The sequence below is a fragment of the Rhipicephalus sanguineus genome, chromosome 2 (genome assembly GCF_013339695.2).
Source record: "Rhipicephalus sanguineus isolate Rsan-2018 chromosome 2, BIME_Rsan_1.4, whole genome shotgun sequence".
In the NCBI taxonomy this organism is placed as follows: Eukaryota; Metazoa; Arthropoda; class Arachnida; order Ixodida; family Ixodidae; genus Rhipicephalus; species Rhipicephalus sanguineus.
The window spans coordinates 131638186-131659436 of record NC_051177.1 but is presented as its reverse complement, the minus strand read 5'-3'; the positions used below and the strand labels follow the sequence as shown (position 1 = coordinate 131659436).

Here is a 21251-nt window from a genome sequence, read left to right as displayed (position 1 = left end):
TGTGCCATAACTGAAACCTATGACCGTATCCCGAGTAATGACACTGCGACGCAGCCGTTCGAGATAAAGAGCATAAACTAACGGGGAAAGGGACATCCAAGACAGGCTAGTGGAGTGTAGCACAGCCTTGTATAGTATAGTATATGAAGAGAATGGAAAAAGGAAGTGAGGGCGAGGTGGCGAGATCTGGAGGTAAGCTGGAAGGAAATGAGGAGGGGAGACCGAATACAGAGAGTAAGAGAGAAAGAAAGAAAAAAAACAGAAACATATAGAAAGAGAATAAAGCAATAAAAAGATAGAAGACGAGAGAACGACTACAAAGAGTGAGAGAGACAGAAAGACAAAAAAGAGAACAAGAAAAATAGAGAGAAAGAAAGGGAAGAAAGAGAACAAGATGGAAGGCATAGAACGAAATAGACAGAGATAGAAAGAGATAGAAAGAAACAGACACATAAACAAGAGGGCAAACATAGCCATGTTTAGTATAGTATAGCAAGTGGTGGCAAAGAGGGAGGTGAAAGGTAAAGGCCTAGCCAAGCCACCACCAACTATATGCCCACCAGCTCTGTTGCGACTCAGGCTTGCGCGACTTAGTGCAAACTGCGCTAATTTTTTCACGTTAGGAAAAAAAAGCTATAGATAAAAACGTCTACATATCTGTACATCATAACAGCAATTTGATGATGATGCGGCGAGTCCACGTTTTTGTTAAAAGATTATGACAGCTTCGCAGTAGTGGTGCCAACCCTGAAGGAAGAGCAAAGCTGGGTGGTCTTTTTTGTTTCTCCGTTCTCTTTCTCTCGGTTTCTTGCATGTTCTTTTTGTATCTCTTTCCGTCGATTTCTCTCTTTCTCTGTTGATTTCCCTTTTCTGCTCGTTCTATCTTTATTTCCCTTTCTTTCTCTCCCCCTCTCTTTTTCTCTCTCTATGTATCGCTTCCTCTTTCTTTCCCTTTCTTTGTTTCTCTCTATTTCTCTTTTGGCCTTGCTCTCTGTTTTTTTTTCTATATCTTCCTTTCTCTTTCTCTTTCTCTCTCTCGCGTATTTCACGTGCTCCACTTTGCCAAGTAGTCTTCGTTTACCGTCGCACCTGCTGTTCTCGGTAGTGGGGCTTGCGCAATTCCTGTGGAACATACCCACCTTACATGTTTCGCACGACGGAGCACAAGTTACCGATAGCTTAAACAACATCACTGTAAAGAGAAGGAAGAGAGCGCGTGCCGGTTCATGATGATGATACTTTTTTATGACAGTGCCTAGGTTACCGACATCTTAAACAGCTCCGCTGTTAGAAATTAGGACACTCGTGTAAAACTTCTGCAATCTCACAAATTCACGCGCGGCCGCCGTTCCTTAAGCGACGAACACCGCAGGCAATTTCCGAGCAGGCTAACTTCCTGCATTGGTGAAACTATGTAGCATCACGTAAGGTTGGCACCACGTAAGGTTACAAAGCGGTCGAAGAAAAAAGCGGTTTCCTTTTTTTTTGGGCGTGAAGAACATTAAGTCACGAATATCTGAACCTGCTTCCTTGGCCTGCATCGCCCCCACCCACTTCCCTTGTGCTGCAGAGAGCTGATATGGCAATGGGTCCCCTTGGTATCACCTACGACAGGATTCAGGTTATTCACTTCCCGCCTCAGATCCACACAGAGTACCTGACTATCTTGGCAGGATTCCCAGACCAAGCCCAAGTTAGCGCCTTCGGAACACTGATGGTTTTCCAGTGGCAGGTGAGTGAAGATCCAACGGAGGCGAGACTCGTGTTAATGAATCAGAGGCTGGGTCGGAGCTAGTTGGTACAGCGACATACAAGTGCTTTCTGTGTTGTCTTCTTGTTCCCGTATTCATGCGCTTACCGGTTTCTTAATGTCATGTTAATGAGAACTGGTATTTCTTTATATAATATTTATCTAGTTAGTTAGTTAGTTTGTTTGTTTGTTTGTTTGTTTGTTCAAATAATTTACATTTCACTGTTGGCATTGTGTAAGGGAGACTACAATAAGTGTTGATATCATATGAAGATATTTATCGGAGTATATGCATGATTGTATAGAACCTAATGAAAGAGAGTGATATAATATGCAAGGCCAAGTTTATGCGCTAGCATGCAATAATTTTCGCTTGTAATAAAGGACGTATTTAACACTTCTCACACACTCTACACGCTAGGAAGAAGGACCGTCCATACATTGCGAAAACAAGTACCCAGTCTATCATCATTGCGCTATACTAAATGTTCCCTGCTGCATGTACAAAGAGAGATGGACAAAAACAAACCACACCTGCTGTTTTCGTCTGCTTTCTGTTTCGGGCGCTGGCATGTTACAACTAGAGGAACCATTTAATCAAAATATTCCTGAATATATGAGACCAAAGAAAGTATTATAATAAAAATGTGGGGACATTTAGAATACGTGCGCTCCAAACCACGCTGGCAAGATGGTTGGCCATCGAAGCTGTGGTATCACCTTATCCGATAGTCCAATGTCATGTCACCTTGAGCAAGAGAGCATCGCCCTACATGAAATGCCCAATTTAATGCACAGCATGATACTGACGCTGTTCGTCGGGAATAAGAACTAAGCATCACTTTCCCATAGCGCTGTCAGAGCACGAACCAAATGAGTCGCTAGGGATACTCTTCTCCGCAGGGGAAGCCGCATGACAAACATCGACGATAATGGCGCTGGATAAACAGTACACGAGTAGAAGACACACAACACAGGCGCTAGCGTTGTGTCCTCTTCTCGTGTGACTGTTCACTCAGCGCTATTTCCGTCGACATTATGTAACAACACGCCAGAATTTCAACCCCGCATGAAAAACACGTGGTGAAAGACATTGCACAGGGATTGAGCGGCCGTGATATAGAAATACTTGCAGACACGCATCATTGTGTTCCTGGTTTCAGGATACAAGCATGAATGCCGTGGACGATTTTTGTGCAGATAACGTGAACATTATGCCAAAGGTAATACTTTCATCAGAAATATGCAGCTTTTATTGTGTAACTACCCAAGAATTTGAATGAACTCGGGAAAGTAGTTTTGCATGCGCGAATTAAAGTGTGATAGGCACTTTCCACTTCAGTTCGTATAATGGTTTTCTGTCGATGCACGCGAAGAAATCTCGGTGTCTGATTTATTCGCAGAATCTTTGTGCAACTTGCCAGCCTGAATCGGAAGATACCAGTTGAGCTATACAACACTAACATATGCTCTCGACTGGACACAGATTTTGCACTGCAACGCTTCAGTGTGTGCGTCTCACCGTAAAAGAGCATAGTTGACCACTTTGTTTATTTTTGCATAGTACAGCCCAGTCAGGGCGATTGGAGGTGTGGCAGTGGCTACGCATAACGGAGATAATAAGGCGCTCTACTTCCAAAGAAATGAAAAAGTAGTGTGCAAAAAATGAATAATTCCCCAGTCAATACAATGGACTAAAAAAAATCACAGCATATCCACGGAGTGAATTATGATGAGTGGGCGAAGCTGCGGAGGTTCATCGGTAAACCGTGAATCTTCCGTGAATTCTGCCCAGTACATCATCACCGACGTGAGATCGGGCGCTTTTATACTAAAGAATCGATGAGAGTTATGACGACTTGCAGCTCACTTTAATTTTACATGTACGCTGTGAATTTTCATTGTTTAATCACGCACCGGAGCAATCGCACACACGCACTACCTTGGAGGTCAAAATCCAGTGCCTATATATACGGGGTGGTCAGTGAACGGTTGTGCAGCGCGAGCGGTCGGTTTTTTCAATCAAGACGCTGCCTCGCGACGCTGCCTGCGTCGGCGCCGCAGCGCCGCGAGGCAAGATAGGGGCGGGGGGGACCGTAGGAGGACCATGAGGCGATGCCAAGCCGGAGCACCTCCATGATCGCGTTCCGTTGGCGTTCGTTGGGCATGCTCCCGACCTCGCGTCGTGGAACGCGAAGAGGGACGCTACGCGCGTCGTATCTTCCATCTAGCCTGACCGTTAATTCTCACAGGACGAGCGGGGAACGTGGTCGACTGGCGGGCGAGAGGGGGGCAGTGCAGGAGAGGAGAGAGAAGGGGAGGGGACGCGCATGCGCTCGAGCTCATCGCGGCGTTGCGCAGGAGAGAATTTCGGCATGTCTAGCCCGCGTTTCAGAGGAAGAGTGGAAAGGGGGAGGGAGAGGGGAAGTGGAGAGGGGAAGGGGAGAGGGGTAGAGGACATGGGGAATGGTGAGGGGGAGTAGAGAGGAGCTGTGTGGAGAGGGTATCCGCATGCGCAGTAAGGGTGGTCACGCCGCAAACCACCATCACCACCACTACCGGACAGATACTGTCGTTTACTGCCGGCTGCCGGGAGATACGCCGGACAACGGACGCGTGACAAGGTTAGACTAAGAGGAGCTACGCCCCTAAAAAGTCGCCCGCATCTTCCCACGGGGGGAACTCGAGTAAATGCGTCGCAGAGTGGTGGGGGTGTCGCGTCAATGTTGCGTAATTGGGAATGGTTTGGGAATGCTTAATTGTTACACGATGCGTACACCAAGTACGACTTGAAAGGTTCCAGCGTGCACGAAGTTCCGTGTCCGCAGCTCGCTTCAAACGCTTGCGTTCAGCGTCGTATGCTCGTCTCTTCGCAGCCTTGTCTTGTGCGTTGCTTGCTGTTGTTGACGCCGACGACGGTGAGGGTGGGGTAACGTTGCCTTCAACTAGTGGTGGGACGCTGATTGAAGGTACTGTTGCTTCCATCGCATCTACTCGAGTCAAGCGAAAGCCAAGTAAAGACGCCCTTGACTGAATTCCGAACGCGCGCTCCGCCGCTTGTATACACACCGCCCGAGTTCGATCGAGAGGAGGGAAGGACGGAAAGGAGGGAGGGGGGGAGGGCGAGGAGAGGCTTGCTGCCGGCACGAGACGAGCCGAGCATGCGCAGTGGGGGTGTGGACGGCACCGCCGATGCCGCAGGTGCGACTAAGAAATGCTCCGCATTTAAAAGAAAAAATTGGGGAGGGGCGAAGCATGTAGGGAAGGGGGTTTCAGCTCCACTAACGTGAAACTTGTGGACGGTCGAAGCATGCAGTGTGCGCTTGTGCTTCCCACTGCAGAGTCCCCGCTAATATGCAATGAGATACAGAAGAATTATTAGGCACAGAGACCCGCAGTCGGCTTTTAGTTAACGTGCATGCTGTCAATCTTTATTGTTCAACTACGCACAATCTCCCACCGACAGACACATCTCCCACCGACACCATATTGGAGGCCTGAGAAGCCTGTTTTTTCAATCAAGAAACTCGCTAGCAGACGCTGCATGCGTCGGCGTTGTCTCTTGCGGCGAGCGCGCGTCCTATAGTCGCTGGGTGTTCTAATTTTTTGCGAGCTGGTAGTTCAGCGTTTATCGCAGAAAGAGTGTTGCCATAGTCAACGCGGGAAGTTCGCTGTCTCGCGCCACACGGCGAGAGCTGAGGTGGTGGCGCCCTCACTTGCGCTCAAGCAAATGGACCGTCCCGACAGGAGACGACGACGCACGCCGTGACAGCATACAACGATTCACGATGCACGCCGACACCCTAAGGTGCTTGGCCCCTAAAAGAAGATGGCTGGCGCCTTCAAGCCACCGTAGGCGAATGCATAAAGGGCAGTGTGACTTTTAGTAGCAAGCGGTTAAACCACAGAGGAGATTTTGAGTAAAATTTCCTTTCATAGGCTAACAGTGTGTTTGCGAACCCGGAAATATGCGCTTGCAACTCATTTATGGAAACAATACAAACATGTTGTCGGTAGTGAACTAAAAGTGCGCATTCTGAATGAGTTGCACTAAAAGAGCCACATTTCATCATTAACAACTGTGTGAGAAGTGCGCGTATTTTTTAGTGAAGTGCATTTGCTTATTTATATGCTGACTAAGTGGGCAAAAAACGTAGTACTAGCTTGAGGGTCCTACATTTCTATACGCTATTGTAATTTTTCGTTATCCCGACAATTCTGAAGCTGGTCGCTGCTTCTCTTGATTAGTCTACGAACGGACCGATCAATAGTGCTCCGTTTTCCTGCTTAAGCGGACCATTTATTTTTACTGCCGGTACTAATTAGAACGCCGCTTTGTCATATCCCTGGGTGTTCCACATCAAAGGAATTCACCTGGTTGCTCCATGCCACCCGTTGCACCTTGCACACATTCGAGGGCGCTTGTCATCGACGTCGTGGCAAACTGTACCGAGACCGTCGTTCGCGATGGCCTCAGTAGTCAGCCTCTCAGAGGCTCACTATGACTGTGTGCAACATCACGGAGCTCAGAACTTTCAAGTCACTGTTTGGAGCACCGGCTCCATGTCTCTCATCGTCGATGCTGGCTCCTTCGTCGTTCATATCGCTTCCGTCAACAAGTACCTGGCGTCACCTGCAGATTCCTGTTATCCGTCGTCTCCTAGAAAGCTCTCGTACAAGCATTATCATAATCTGTCGAGGCCCTCACGGTCACCTGTGGTCTGATGAGCGCACGGCGAGGACTACTCACAGCAACCCGCTTCATTCGCATGTAGATGAACGTCGCGAATTCTGTCCCGAACTAACGCATCTTCAGTCACCGTGCACACATTCGACTGCCAGGGCATCCAGCATGCATGTAGAATATTCGTTTCACGTGGACATCTACGCGCCTAGAGTACAGCGACATACTGTGGTCGTTGCGATGGTCTGACTTAACGTTGGCACTCACGTAAGAACAGAAGTATTGTTTATCGCGAGAAAGTGCAACGTACAGTGAGATGACCTGCATATCATAAGTAGCTGACGTTGGCGTGTTCCTGGAACGCTTTACCATAGCCTTCGGAATTATAGTAGTGTATACGTAATGTTTATTAACAATTATATAAATGCGGATAGATAACACTGCAACCCCAGTGGGCGCTGTCCTGTCATGGCGCATGTATTGATCTTCAACAGAAGCAGTTCGAAGCAGTGGCGTTGCTCGGTGGCAGAACACTGGACTGCCGTGCCGAAGGCCTGGTTTCGATTCCAGCTCGAGTAGTCATTTTTGTTCCTTGTTTCCATCGTGATGTTTCGCCCAGCAAAACGCCACCGACGCCGCCACCGCATTTCCTGCGGCACGGGCTCGTTCACCCTGTTGTGTTAAGATTTCTGGAGTCTGGATTGTTATAGAGTGTGAATCATCGATGGCGCATACCCGAATACCCGTGGCTGCGGTATGTCGATGTGTGCCACACGTAACTTGTGGAAAGGATTTGATGACGTGCGCAAAAGGGAAATCACGTTAGTCCTCTGATGACCTGCGAAACGTGTTAGTCATACTTCCCTGGCATGGTGCCAGCTGTGGCCTCTCCTCCTCACACTGTATCAGCAATCACTTGATGGCACAGCGGCGCATAGCAACAGTGGCTCGTGTTGCGCAGCGCGGCGGCGGCGTCCATCCGTCAACGCGAGGTAGGGGCGCGTTGCTCCTTCCAAGACGCATTGTGCAACGCGCCGGCGGCGTCGGTCCGTCAAGGCGAAACAGTTGTGCGTTGTTCCTCCTATCGGGCGTTGCCCAACTGTTGCACAACACGGTGGCGGCGTCCGTCGGAGGAGTCGAATGGCCACAGGCTTTCGCCGAACACGCTTTGGAATTTAGTGTGTGTCCTTCAATTTTAGTTCCCATTCGCTACATCTCGATTTACAGGTATAGACATTACTGTACTTTGCCGGGTCTCACCGAGAAATCACCATGTTTTTACTGCGGTCTCCCGTTGAGTTTCGGCAGGTATTTTGGAATCACACAGGTTCTGCCTTCTGCAGTAGTCTGAGCGTAACGGCCTAAAGCCTGTTAAGTGTGGGGTGAGGGAGTGGGCACACTCTTCGCGCGAGGTAAAAATATTTCATTATTTCGTTGTACGTGGCACCGGCTACTGCAGACGGAGACATACCTTAATCCGAGCTCCCTACACGCCATTTATCCCGAGGTGTTCCCCAATGACGCTTGCCCCGCAAGCGGGGACGTAGCCTCGCTAGCACATATGCTCTTGGAGTGCAATGCAACGTGCACTAACCCCAATACTGATTCGGCCAGGTGGGAGGCAGCCCTCCGCATCTCCCTCCTGGCTGACCAGCTGTAGGCCGACCAGCAGGCCCGCGGAGCGGCAGGCAGGCTTGGCCTCATGGTCCCGACGTGGGAGTCGCCCGCTGCGCGCTGACGCGCGCCTCGCAGGACCTCAATAAAGTTTTGCAACCAACCAACCAACTGATGCTGCCTGAAACGCGGTTATGTGGCGTTTTCAGGTCTGCGCCATCCCTCCTGCTTTTGAGATGGCCACATGGCGTTTTTTCCGAACCGTGGTGCTTACTGTGTTTTCTAGGCCTATCACGCTGTTGTTAACGTTGTTATCACGTTGTTAACGTTGATTACGATACCCTTTCGGCTGTTATAGTTCGATGTCTGAGACGCCTGATGAGCAGTCTAGTTGGGCATCATCAAGCTTCGTCACAGCTCAGACGAGCAAAAATTTGGCAGCATGTTACACTCTCAGCTACATTTCATGGCGAAAGGCTGATTCACACTTGGTAATGCATTAATACAGACCGGTACCAGACTCACTGCAAGACATAATCACCCGCCGTCTCAGAGACACGCATTAAATTATTTTTTCGTTGTCGGTCGGCTCCAGTGTTCCTCGCCCCTCCACTGTGCTTTTTGCTCCTGAGGTTGTCATTTGATAACGGCATCGTGTGACATCACAAATTTTGTCGTCTGTGACGTTATGTTAACGTCACACGATGGAGTCATATTGTGACGTCATCGTTCACTAAGCGAAGGTCATGGGGACTCTTTACCACACTCTTGCAAAACATTACGATACGTTTGTGGGCCCTCACACTCTAGCAAACTCTCGTGCAGGTCTCGCGGGCAGGAGCGCGAACATATCCACTGAAGGCTTTCGCCTAAAAAACTGCTTGTGCTTCACTAAACGTATCGTCATTGCCCATACGTCTTCGCGGTCTACTCGGGGTTTCCTTGCTTTTCTGGACCAGGATAAGGCACTCAACCGACTGCAGCGCACGTATATGTTCTACGGGCTCCCAGCGCTTGTCTTTCGTCATTCATTTGTGCAATTAAAGTCATATGCGTGCTTTGACATCGACAGCTCATTGGGTCTAGATCGGTGACAAAGTGCTCCCTTTCCGTTACTGGTAGGGTTCTTCAGGATGTCTGCTGTCGCCTGTAGTATATTTGTCCTCAGCCCAGTGCCATTTCTGTGTGGTTTGGCCAGATCCACGCGTTCGGCGTCTTGTGCTGTCTGGCAGCATTGCTGTGATGATCACAGCGTTTGCCGGCGATGTTCCGTCTACTTTGTATGTCAAGATAGTCTGTTAAGCCGCTTGCAATTATTCACTGAGTACGGTAACATTTACGGCGCAGCAGTAGAATTTTCTAAACCCCAGTATTTCTTCATTGCCTCTCCGAACTTTACACTTAGCGCCGTTTCTCATTACTAACCGGAAGCAAATCTTCATGTCTTAGATGTGTGTGTGTGTGATCATTATGACATAATTATCTCGTAGGATTTAAGCGCTCTCGAAACCATAAAGCAACATTTATTTCGCCATTCCTCTTCACGCGCGGATATGCCTCACGCATGCCATGTATTGTGTTCATACTTGGTACCTTTGTCACATGGTTAAACCCCAAATAAATCTTCACTAAAACTAATTAGAAATATCGGTGTGCTTTGGAAGGCCCATAAGCGCATAATAGCTGCACCATGTTAGCTAGCTGATGCCTGATACTTCCTAGTGGTGGCTAATATTGACTGGCTTTTGTTATTGTTAGCGTAACCTTCGATATTGCTCACTTTTTTCCGGTAGCGTTGCCATATTGCTTGGCATGAGCAGATAGCGAGCGCTTCACACGCACAATAGTTCGAATTACAAAATGTGCCTCAATTTTTTTTCTCACTTCTTTATGTTCATTCTTATGCAAAACTTGCTGAATGGAATTTTTCTCCACCTTCGCAGGTATGGATGGCCCTGTTTTTTGGCCTGCTACTATGCGTGCTCGCAAGTGTGCTGTCAGACGCCGCAAACTACCGAACGAACAAACAGATACGTGAACTACTCCAGGAAAGCTGGTGGACGTACACGTCGGCAATGTTCATGGAGCGTAAGTAAGATGCACTACCTAGTACGGAATGATCATTCGCAGATATTATTTTTAACGCGATAGCGTTAAAGAGCTCGTATCGCTGAAATTCCGCCGTCGGTGTCGGCACCGTTGGTTGTGACGAAAAAACATCATCTTGTCCGTGACCGAAAAATCGAAAAAGGTGCAAATAAAGTAAATAATAAATATGTTGGGTCCGAGTGAGAATCAAACCCAGGCCGTCTGCGTGGCAAGCAGGTGTTCTACCACACAGCCACGCCTCTGCTTAGAGCTGCACTGAAAGTAACTTTCATGCTTCCCAAAAATACGCGTCCTGTATACAGGTGTCACAGTACGAGATGTAATATCGCAGTAATATTGCGTGGTACAAGCGTACATTGCCATCGGGCGACACACCATGTCACTATCATAACGACTTGGTGGTTTAAAGACAGACACCCATTACAAAAGGCACACACATTACTGCGCGTATTACCTTAAGACCACGTAGTGGGTGCATCGCAACTTCGAAAACGTTTCTCGCGCATAATTGCCCCTGGTTTAAAGCATGCTAACCATTACATGAGGCACACACCTTAGTGCGCGCATTCTGTTAAACACTCGTAGTGTTCAAAGTGCGCACTAGGGGCAGGATATCGCTATCGCGTTCAACTCTTAAAGGCGAAGCTTAAGCGTCCCCCAATTTTTTCGTCATAATTTCCTTCTTAATTGTACAGAAAACGCAAGAATGCATTTCGTCTAGTGGAAGATGTGGTCAATGAAGGATATGAAAAGCAACCATCTCTTTACTCCTCAAAAATATTCATACGAAAGGGCACCACTACCCCTTTTTCATATGTATATGCAAATGTAACCAAAGGAAGGTTTTTAACGCGATTGCTTTGAAGAGCTCGTTTCGCAGAAATTCCGGCGCCGGCGTCATTGATTGTCAACGAAAAGTCAGCTTTGACTATGAGCGAAAATTTTAAATAGATAGATGCAAATTACGAGATAATAAAAGACTCTTCGGTTCGAGCGGGAATCGAACACAAGACTTCTGCGTGGCAAGCTGCTATTCCACCACAGAGTCACGCGCGTGCTCGAAGTTGCTTCGAAAAAAAAAAACTATATCAATGTTAAGTAGCGCGAGGCATATGTCATTAACACATGTAATATTGCGAAGCAAAAGCGCAGAGTCACACCAGGCGTCAAAGCGTGTGAATTGCACGGCGAGTGGAATTGGTGTAAAGGCTCATAAATTACAAAGCGGTCAGGCATAATTAATTATCATTATCAACAACAGCATCAACAACGTGTGCACGTGCGCGTGTTGCCTTACAACCAGTAGTGGGCACTTCGCAACTGCACTTGCAGTAGGCATTCTAGGATAGTTTGAAAGGGCCAATTTACAGGCGCATGTTCGTTCCGCTACTTGCGGCACGTTTTAGGTCGCCCCGAAGAAGCGAAGCAGGCTATCGACTGAGAATTCGATACGAACAGGGTCGATTACGCTATCGCGTCTACTCTTGAAGGCGAAGCTCAAGCGTCTTCTAAGGTTTTTTTTTTCATTATGCTCGCTTCCAGGCAAGAGCACGTGCAATGAATTTCGACATTCTAAAGAATTTCCAAGGCAAATGAAGCCGCAGAATATACGACACAAATGATGTTCTTCTGTAAAAAGTATCGTCGTGGCAGGCCTTCGGAGGACGCCTAAGCTTAACTGGTACGCGTTATCGTTTCGGACCGCGTTCGCATCGCTTGCTCATTTTAATAAATGCTATGCTTCTCGATGTATATCTGAACAATGCGTGAGGGAAAGTACAACTGTGCGCGAGAAATTTACCACTGTAAGCTCTCCTAGGGCGCCCACTGCAAGCACAGTTGTGAAGTACCCCCTTCGCCACAATTCACCATTCTGCGAAGTAGTGAAGTACCCCCTGCTTGTCTTTAATGCAATACATCCGCCTACGTCACTGGATTTTTCTTTGTTCTGTAGTCGATGATGATGATGGTGGCGAATAATTACTGAGCCATTTGTAATAAGTAGGTATCTTTAATCAGCCACTCGTTACGTAGTTCAACCCAACTCAGTTAATCTGACTCATCGCTGACGTGCCGTCCGCATCCGGTCTAAGCCGTTTCAAGTACTGGCGTGACTCGTGGTAGAACACTTGACTGTCAAAGAGAATCCCTGGATTCGTCTCATACTCGAATCCTAATTTTTACTATTTGCAACCATGGCGAATTCATGTCTCACTTATAATGCCGCCGACATCGACATAATATATTCTGCGACCATAGGTTGTTTAACACTATCGCGTTAAAAACCACCGCCCTCCTATATCCTGTAGCACGTCTTTTTTATTTAAGACGAAAGCCTTAGACGGCTCATCAAACGCGAAAATTGACCTGCGCCCCCCGTTGGCGGCGTCCACACGAGTGATGCAAAAAGTCATCACGTGACGACGTCTTCACATGACGCCATCACATAACACCTTTGATTGGTCAAAAGTGGGCCTATCCAGAGGCAGTGCAAAACCATACGAGGGGCCTCTGCTCCTGGAAGCAGTGCAAGACCGCGTTAGTTGCTGAAATCTTTCAGAGGGTCGCGAGGTCGGATCAGTATATCAACTGAGAAGAAACAGAAGATGGCCTTCGCCTTCCAGTCGCCTTAGGTGAATGCTTAGAGACCCTGTGAGTTTTGTGTATTTTTTTAGCAGCGGAGCTGTGAAGGCTCGAAGTTTTAAGGCCCAACCGCATGAGCGACAGCGACAAACGGGTTCCGTCGCGCTGTCGCGTCGTGACGCCAGCACCCATATGTCCACGACAAAGTGTCGCGGTTGCTCGATTGAAAACTATTGCGTGCACGCAGGTAAATTGCGAAAAAGAATTACAGAATAGATGAATGACAACATGCCAAATTTATTATTCTCTTGTTTGAGATACGGAAGACATAAAAGCGTTTAGTGACTTTCTTCATCGCAATCTTATCTTTAACCGAGCCAGTAGTATCTGCTGTGATCTCCAGGGGGCACCCGGAAGCGTACGCTACCTACGCTACTACGTCGCACTTTGCAAACTGCGTTATGTTAAGGTTAGTCCACGAGGCGCATCTCTACAACGTTTTCTATTGCTGTCGTGCAACGTTTACGAAAAGCAGCAGCGCCTCAAATCGCTGCCTCACAAGGAGAAGGGCCACCTCACACGACGATGATGTTGACATAGCAGCATGCTACCACCGAAACATCAAAACGAACCGTCGATCAAAATTAACGACAAAATATGGCCGCTGTCTCGCTCTGCGCGTGAGATGGGGCTGTAAAGAAGGTAGTCCATAACTTGCACTCCTTGAAATACGCGCCGATTAGAAGCATCAAGAGCAAATTGCAACCAAAGCGATGGTCAGGGATGCTGCCATGTTGGCGGATATCGTCATGCTCACTTCCGGCGACGAGCTATTTTTTCTGGTTTTCCAGAAACCTGCGACGCGACAAGCTACGGCGATGGATGGCCCTCCGCGACAGCAAATCGTGTCGCTCGTCGCTGTGGCTCGTAGCCGTCACTCGAAAATCGCGTGCATGCGGTTGGGCCTTTACGCTGGATCGATCGCACAAAAACTCGCGTTGCCTAGCAACCACATGGCACAGCTGCACCTGGCTTTGCCGAGTGCGCTGCCTAGCAACGCGTTAGAGGAAGGAAAGGAGAGGAACAGTAGACAATTCGAAATGAGGAGATGAAGAGAAAAAAAAGAAAATAAATATTTTTCTGAGGCGGGATTCGAACCCGATTAGCCACGGTCCGAAGGCGAGCGTCTTAACCACTCAACTATCTAGGCGCTTTTTTTTTCTTTATTACAGGGAAGGAAACCTTTGCACTTAAAGCGCTGATGTAAAAATTAATAACTAAAGCAATCCTGTAAATATTAGGTACCTTGATGTGACAAAAGACAGGACAATACCCTATCACCTAATCTTTCTTATTGGTATGCGTAGTCTCTGAAGAGCAAGACTGATTGACAGAAATGCTGCGTCTCCTCGATCAACAAAAACTTATTCCATGAACAAGTGATTCAAATACGCGGGCTATATGAACGTTCTAGTGACACTGTAGACTGGTTTCCCGTGTTTGATTTGTCTTTAAATTCCCTGGTCCACTATCCAGCCACGCTAGCAGAGCAAGCATTAATGAGAACCATATGATTGCGTAGCTGTGAACAAGAGAAGGAAAAGATGCAATGACCCTCCCGGTGGTCTAGCGGTTATGGGGCTCGACTGCTGCCCCGAAGGAAGCGGGATCGAATCCCGGCAGCGGCGGCCGCACTTTCGATGGAAACGAAAATGCTTGAGACCCGTGCACTTTGATCTCGGTGCAAGAACCCCAGGTAGACTAAATTTCCGGAGCACCACACTACGGCGTCCCTGATAATGATATTGTGGTTTTGAAAGTTAAATTCCGAGAATTATTAAGAGATAGATAGAAAAAAAAAGAAGAAAGAGGAAAACATACTCAGAGAAAATAAGAGAAAGAAATTTATAGAAAGAAACAGACAGAAAGCATTGCATAACAATATATAGCAAGGAGGCGAGAGAGGAGGGCAAGGAGTAGGGGAGAGGGTAAAGCATAGCATATCAGTGTGTACTACAGTAAAGCGTCCTCCAAGTTTTAGCGTTGTTTGGTCAGCTATGTTTTAGTTGCGCTGCGGAACTCTCGATTGAATACTGTTGGGAATGATGGCGGCCCGGTCGCCAAGGCTCCGTGACCTAATTGTCATCACACCTGAATGGTTATTCGCGTCGACGGCACACCGCACTTGCCAAAAACTGGGTCTCGCCCCATTCCGCGCAGCACGCCGCTAAAACGCAATCACTGCCGCTTTTCCAGTAATAGTATGTACTTAAATGGTAGTCACCAACGATATACATTAAAATGCTGTTTGAATATTTTATATGCTTTGTACATTTGACAAATACCTCCACAATGACATTAAACTGTTTAATTCTGTTGCAGCGCCGATGCACACACCCCACAGCACGCCAGGTCGACTTGTGCTTGGCGCATGGTGGCTGACAATTGTAGTGCTCATGAATGCTTTCACGGGACACATGAAGGCCACCATGATGCTGCTTCCCGATCCAAAGCGTATAGACAGCCTTTTGGATTTGTCCCGTCAGAAAGACATAACGCCCTTTCTGTGGAAAGGGGGCGCCTACGAAGACCTGCTCAAGGTAAGGCTATGAGTCTTGTCAATAGTTTCTTACGCAGCCTCTGTGCCAGCGCACGGAAAACGGAAAGGCAAAAGTATTCAAACACCCTACGAAAATAGCAGCTAGACATATCGCGCTGCTAAGGCAGAGTCTTAAGCGACACGATATCCTAGTATACGTAGTTGCGCGGGCAATGAATATCACCTTCAAAGCCCGAAAAGGTGAGCGCATCGGCTTTAAACATAAGCATATGCTGATATTTTACGGTAAACCGGAATAAAGAGATAAGTGCATGTAACCAATCGACCATCGGGGCAGTTATTGGCACATATGCCAGCATTTTTCACCAGTGTGCTTGCTTGCTTAGGACTTAGGGCTATTGGGGTATGTGTCGCCGGAATGTGGGCTCCTTGTGCCCACTTTACTGTTCTATCATTGACCTCGACAGTAACACAAAAAAAATATTGGGGATTTAAAAATGGCAGGCAGCCGTAATCTTTGACTTAGCGTTCTTGTAGTGGTATTCGCCCGTCCGCCTTCGTTTTCTCTGACGGCCTTTGTGTGCTCGGTATACCGCAGGGATATGTGCTCTCTGCTCTACTAGTCAACACTGCTCTGGCAATCTCCCAAATGCAGTTTGTTTTCAGCGCGCGCCTATCAGAATGTCAATATACGTGGACGACATCTGCATCTGGGTCTGGCAATACAGCCACAAACGGCTCCCACGTATCGCCCAATGAGCAACATTACGGATTCAGATCACCTGTCAACACTTGCTCTGTCAGTATCAGCCTAGAAGTCCTGTTTGGCACGCCTCTATAAAGGACTTACGCAGACCGCCTCAGAGGGAAAGTGTTATACGAGGACCAGTGAATAACCTACGTAGTCTAGGCTCGCAAGCTGTCTTCAGTCAACTTCTAAGACTGAGCTAGTACATCACTGGGGAAGCTTACATTAGTGGACCGAGCATGAGGCAAACATAACATTTCTATACCCCGCTAAATACCTTAGAGATATTGAGTTTTAAGAGACCCGAAAGGAGTGAGTGAGTGAAACAACTTTATTCGGTTGACAATAGACGCGAGTAAACTCAACGTCACCTGGCTAGGCCCACTCGGGAACCATCAGGTTAAACCTAACGGCCCTCGCTCGGGCCCTCTGGACGGCCGGGATTTGAGGGAAAAAACACGGTTGATCCCTCCGTCATAGGAATCGGAATAACACAAAAGTAAAACGTGCCCTTGTAGAAGTAACTCAATGTTTACAGTACATTATATAAGAGAGTTTGCACAATCTATATTGATGTCTGGCAGCTATAGCACCGTTTAACGTGAATGCACCCACTTTGATGCTTGGTAGTACATCTCCATGCCGACGACTAACGTTCATGTTCAATGATTCAACAAACCATTGTGATAGCTGTAGTAGTCAACGGTGAAAGCGTAATCAGAGAACGGGTTGTGATAGCCAGAAGAGCGTCGCATATTGGACACAGAACTTGGTCGCCATCGTGCAGCATGTTCAAATGTGATTGAACACCACGGCCGCGCTATAGGGAAACGCAAAGCGTGTCGTGCCGCTCCGGTAGCCAGGCCGCGATTTTTCTCGGGGCCAGCGCGTAGGCGGGGAACGCGGTGTTACAGCCAGGTGAGGCAGGCGCGCGTCGCAGAGCTATTTTTGGTTTGATTAGTGCGATGCTATGAGCGAGGCCGACGCTTTTACGACGCTTTGGTTAAAGTCGCCACATCGCGGTGTGTTAAGGCATTGACAACATCGCACTTCGATTGAAAACGCGCCGAATGGGACGAACGTGTAACGCGTTGCAGGTACTAATCGCGGAGGCCACAGTAATGATGAATTACTTTACCACTCCCAGAGGGCAACACCCCCCCGCCGACCGGAAGAGTGGTAGATATAAAAGGCGCGTTTGTAAAGCCTCTAGAGTGTGGGACCGTGGCGCAGTGGGCAGCGCGCCCGGCATCTGTTGTTGCGGACCGAGCGGTCGTGGGTTCGATGCCCGTTGACGGAAATTTTTTTCTTTGCCATCTGATCGTGTACATTTTTTCCACGTTATTTGCGTGACGGAAATACGTCACTGAAGTCTTGGTGGACCCCGGCATAAAGCACTTTCATGTTAAAAAGTGGCCTATTTGGATGCTCAAGGACATTACTTCTGACCTTAGTATTTCTAGTCTGAAATTCTATAGATCCACAGCTTCTGAAGCGCGTTGTCTGCTACTCGAGCATTTGCATGAAAGGAGGAGGAGGTGGTTGTTTGCGTGTAAAGTATTCGAATGATCTACACGCACACACGAGCGGATCCATCAGTGAGACCGCTACGAGCTGTGCGCGAGCATACTGGGTATCACCAATTGGTGCAACATTATCTGGCCATTTCGACCACCTACTGTCATTGACATTTGCAGAATGTGCAGCTTCTCTTCGCAAGCTGAAGAACTTAACCGCGCAGTCATTTATCATTCTCTCGAAACCTAAGTCGGCAATGCAACAACTACCGCGTGGGGCTCCTCCAAACAAGTTCTATCGACAGTCATTAGCGTCACTGTAGAAGCTGCCAAAAATACATATATAATAACATTCCAGTGGATACCTTGGATGCTAGTGGCGTTGGCTACCAAAAATGGGCGGACATTGAAAGCAGTGTCGACACCAAGGTCTAGGATGAAGATCTCAGAAACCCCCGGCAATGCGTGTAAACAACGGGATATCTTATTTATCTTAGATATGGGCTCTTTCAACGCTATCGAGTTCGCATTTCATTGAATACCTTTCGTATTGGTCTTAGAGCAACTAAAGAACAGATGCCCTAGCCAATGAAGCATTTTTTAAAGCAACCGATAAGAAGAGCCCCTGTGAATCAGCAACAAGCAAAAGAGGCGATTAAAGGCCATTTTCGTTATTCATGGAAATTGTCACATGATCCTTCAGGTGTAAGAGTACTGAACTGCTCCGAGTTAATTCGGCTGTATGGGTAAGAAAGGGAACCTGCACACCTGCATAGACATTCAAAGTCCGCTGTTCTGCTTCTCGACTGAAAACTTAATTCGATCATGCAACGTCACGTGTGGCCCTGCAAGCGCTTTTGCTCTGAAAGGAGGAAGCTCATAGTCAGCACGAAAAAAGACGCTTCCCCACTTGTGGAATGAAACGATTGTGCTTCCAGAATGTGCACAGAAGGTTAGCAAGGAACATTCTGGTAACATATGAACTTATCTGCGAGAGGCTGCCCTAATGCGACACCAAATAAAACATAATACGGGGAAAGAGACGCTCAGGCTGAGCACTTGCCGGCCAGGTCTGCCAGGCTAACCGTGCCTGTAGCATTGACACCACCACCACATTCCATTAGCTGATAGCCGGCGCGTTTTGGCCCCAATCGCACTAGCTCCGTGTCTCGCAAAAAATCACTACATAGTTCGCGAACGGTCGTCTTGACTGCCACAGGTCCCTGCTGGAAAGCAACGTATTCGATGCTGTAGTGCGTAAAACCACCGTTCTTCATGTACGTTTTTGAAGTGCCTGGTCGTCATTTAAATTGCCATGCCTGGGTAGTTCCGTAATATGTAACGCGCTTCAGATTGGTAGCGTCTTCGTCAGTAAGTCCTCTCATCGCGCACGTTTGGCCTTGACGCTTCGAATTACATCAGTACACGCAACACAAGGCCGGCCGATTTATAAGCCCTCGTCAGTTTTGCTGTGAAAACCAACGGACAATGAAGCCAAGGATGGTAGAGGGGACATTCTTCGTAGACTTTCAATTGCATTGGAATAAGTATGATATAAATATGAAGAAGTTAAAGTTACGGGAGGACAACATACCACTGGCAGGCACCGAACCTGCAACCTTCGAATAAAACGTCCGATTCTCTACCTATTGAGATACAGCGGCGGTCGTCCTCCCGTCCATTTGGTATTTGTGCACATGTAAACGTGGAGATATTAGTCAGCGCAGCTCATATAAAGACCGCTCGGGGGTCCAGAAAGAGTCCGTGTTGAGGCAAACGGGCAATCAGGCTATTCTGGTGGTTGAGACTGAGGATTTTGTTGAGAGCTAGTAGCTTGGAGTACAACAGGTCATATTTGGGAATTCGGCGGCGGAAACCGAGTACAATGTAGAACACCATTGTAAGCCGTGCCCATCCTGCATGTGGATGGTGATGGTGCTGCTGGGAAGGTGAGCCTGCAAGGAGGCCATGCCACCGACGGCGCTAAAGGCACTGTCTACACTGGCCTTCTCACACGCCTGTGACCTACTGAACTCTGCGAGAGCGCTCGAGTGCGGCGTGCGCTGGCTCAAGAGGGACGCGCGTCGCTCTAAAGTGCCACGGACGCCGGTGGCGCCAGTGACAACGATGGCGGTGCCGTCGGACGTCCAACGATGCAGGCACAAAGGCGCCAAAAGTGCTGCATAGCGCACGTTTCAACACCAGATGAGCTCGTGCTTGCCACATTCAGCCCCTCTCCCCCTACGTCTCCACTGCTAGCAATGACAAATGAGCTAGCGCCATAGGTAGCGCAACACTTTGCGAAGGGCAGATGGATCATTACCAACTAGACCGAACAAACTGTGTCTTAAAATATGCTTATTAGTTGTGGAGAACAGAGATCATCCGACCACTTACAACGAAATTGCGCAGCACTTTTATCTCGGCAGAGGAGACTTTCCGCTTCCTAACAAGAATTTAAATCGAGCGCAGGCATTGGCTCTCAGGTTACTGCAGACGGGTTCGTATCCCAGCCCGGCTTTATTACGTAAAATTTATCCCGGCATTTATCCCAATAACTCCTGAAGGCACTGCAACGAATTCGCTAGCCCAGACCACGTGCTCTGGCGTTGCCCCTCATTACGGGGCACGGCCCAATCCGATGAAGACAAGTGGCTATCCGCTATCAAGAGCCCGATGTCGGAGCTGAACTATATGCTGTCCAGAGGGCCCATGATGCGGCGGCCGGGCTTGGCCTGACTGTCCCGACGTGGGAGCGGCCCGCTGCGCGTTGAGTCGTGCGCCTCAGGACTTACAATAAAGTTTCGCATCCATCAATCCATTACTGGCTACAGTGAAAAAAGACTGGAGCTAGACACAAATGTAAGAAAGATACCTAACAGGATCGAAACTAGCGACCTGTTTGTTGGTTAGTTTGCTAGCTTGTCTGTCTGTCTGTCTGTCTGTCTGTCTGTCTGTCTGTCTGTCTGTCTGTCTGTCTGTCTGTCTGTCTGTCTGTCTGTCTGTCTGTCTGTCTGTCTGTCTGTCTGTCTGTCTGTCTGTGCGTACGTCTGTGCGATTCTCGGTTTGTCTTAGGTTCCCTGTTCGCTTTTTGCGTTGCTTGATTTCCTTTATCGACTAAAGTGGGCAATCGTCGCACCACTCTTAATGGCAGTTTTTAGCTCTGGCGTAGCCAGGGGGAAGAGAGCGAAGCCAGGGGGACGATCAAACCCCCACCCTCCCTTTCCTCCCAAAAAAGTCTGGCTATGCCACTTCCACCACGTTTCTGTTTTGTCCTTCACGCATGTTCTTATATGTTTTCGTATCAAATAATAAGAGCAAAACTCGCCGGCTGTCGTTGCTTCTCACACTATGGCTGACGTATTTAACTAGTATCATTTTAGGAGCACTACACATACGACTGTCCTTATGTCTTAGCTCGTGGACATATTTCGCGTTGTGTATCTGTGTCTTAAATAAACAAATTGAATGTGAAATTGAATTCTTCGAGTGGACTTCATAGTCAGTGCAATGAATCAATGTGATTGCACAGTGCTTACAGGGAGAATGATTTACGCAGAAAGCCATCGACGTGAAAGAATATCATGATGTGTGGAAGCTGGTTATTAAGCGTGACGGCCTGCGAGACGAAGCGCAGCTCTACACTGACTACAACCTGCGAATGGTTCTTCAAGGAAAAGCGGTCG

General features: G+C 48.1%; 1 protein-coding gene across 1 annotated transcript; it reads left to right on the top strand.

The window, feature by feature from the left end:
* Nucleotides 1-1577: 1577 nt before the first annotated feature.
* Nucleotides 1578-15352, top strand: LOC119381879 (glutamate receptor 2). The gene is made up of 3 exons (XM_037649631.2): nt 1578-1732; nt 9992-10136; nt 15123-15352. Exons 1-3 carry the CDS (start codon nt 1580-1582, stop codon nt 15350-15352), a joined length of 528 nt encoding a protein of 175 aa, XP_037505559.2. The 5' UTR covers nt 1578-1579.
* Nucleotides 15353-21251: the final 5899 nt, after the last annotated feature.

What these genes read in the sequence shown, in the direction of transcription:
- LOC119381879 (XM_037649631.2), top strand. Translation starts at nt 1,580, where the DNA reads ATGGCAATGGGTCCCCTTGGTATCACCTACGACAGGATTCAGGTTATT. An exon ending in TGATGGTTTTCCAGTGGCAG is followed by an intron (nt 1,733 to 9,991) that starts GTGAGTGAAGAT and finishes CCACCTTCGCAG; the next exon opens with GTATGGATGGCCCTGTTTTT. An exon ending in GTCGGCAATGTTCATGGAGC is followed by an intron (nt 10,137 to 15,122) that starts GTAAGTAAGATG and finishes ATTCTGTTGCAG; the next exon opens with CGCCGATGCACACACCCCAC.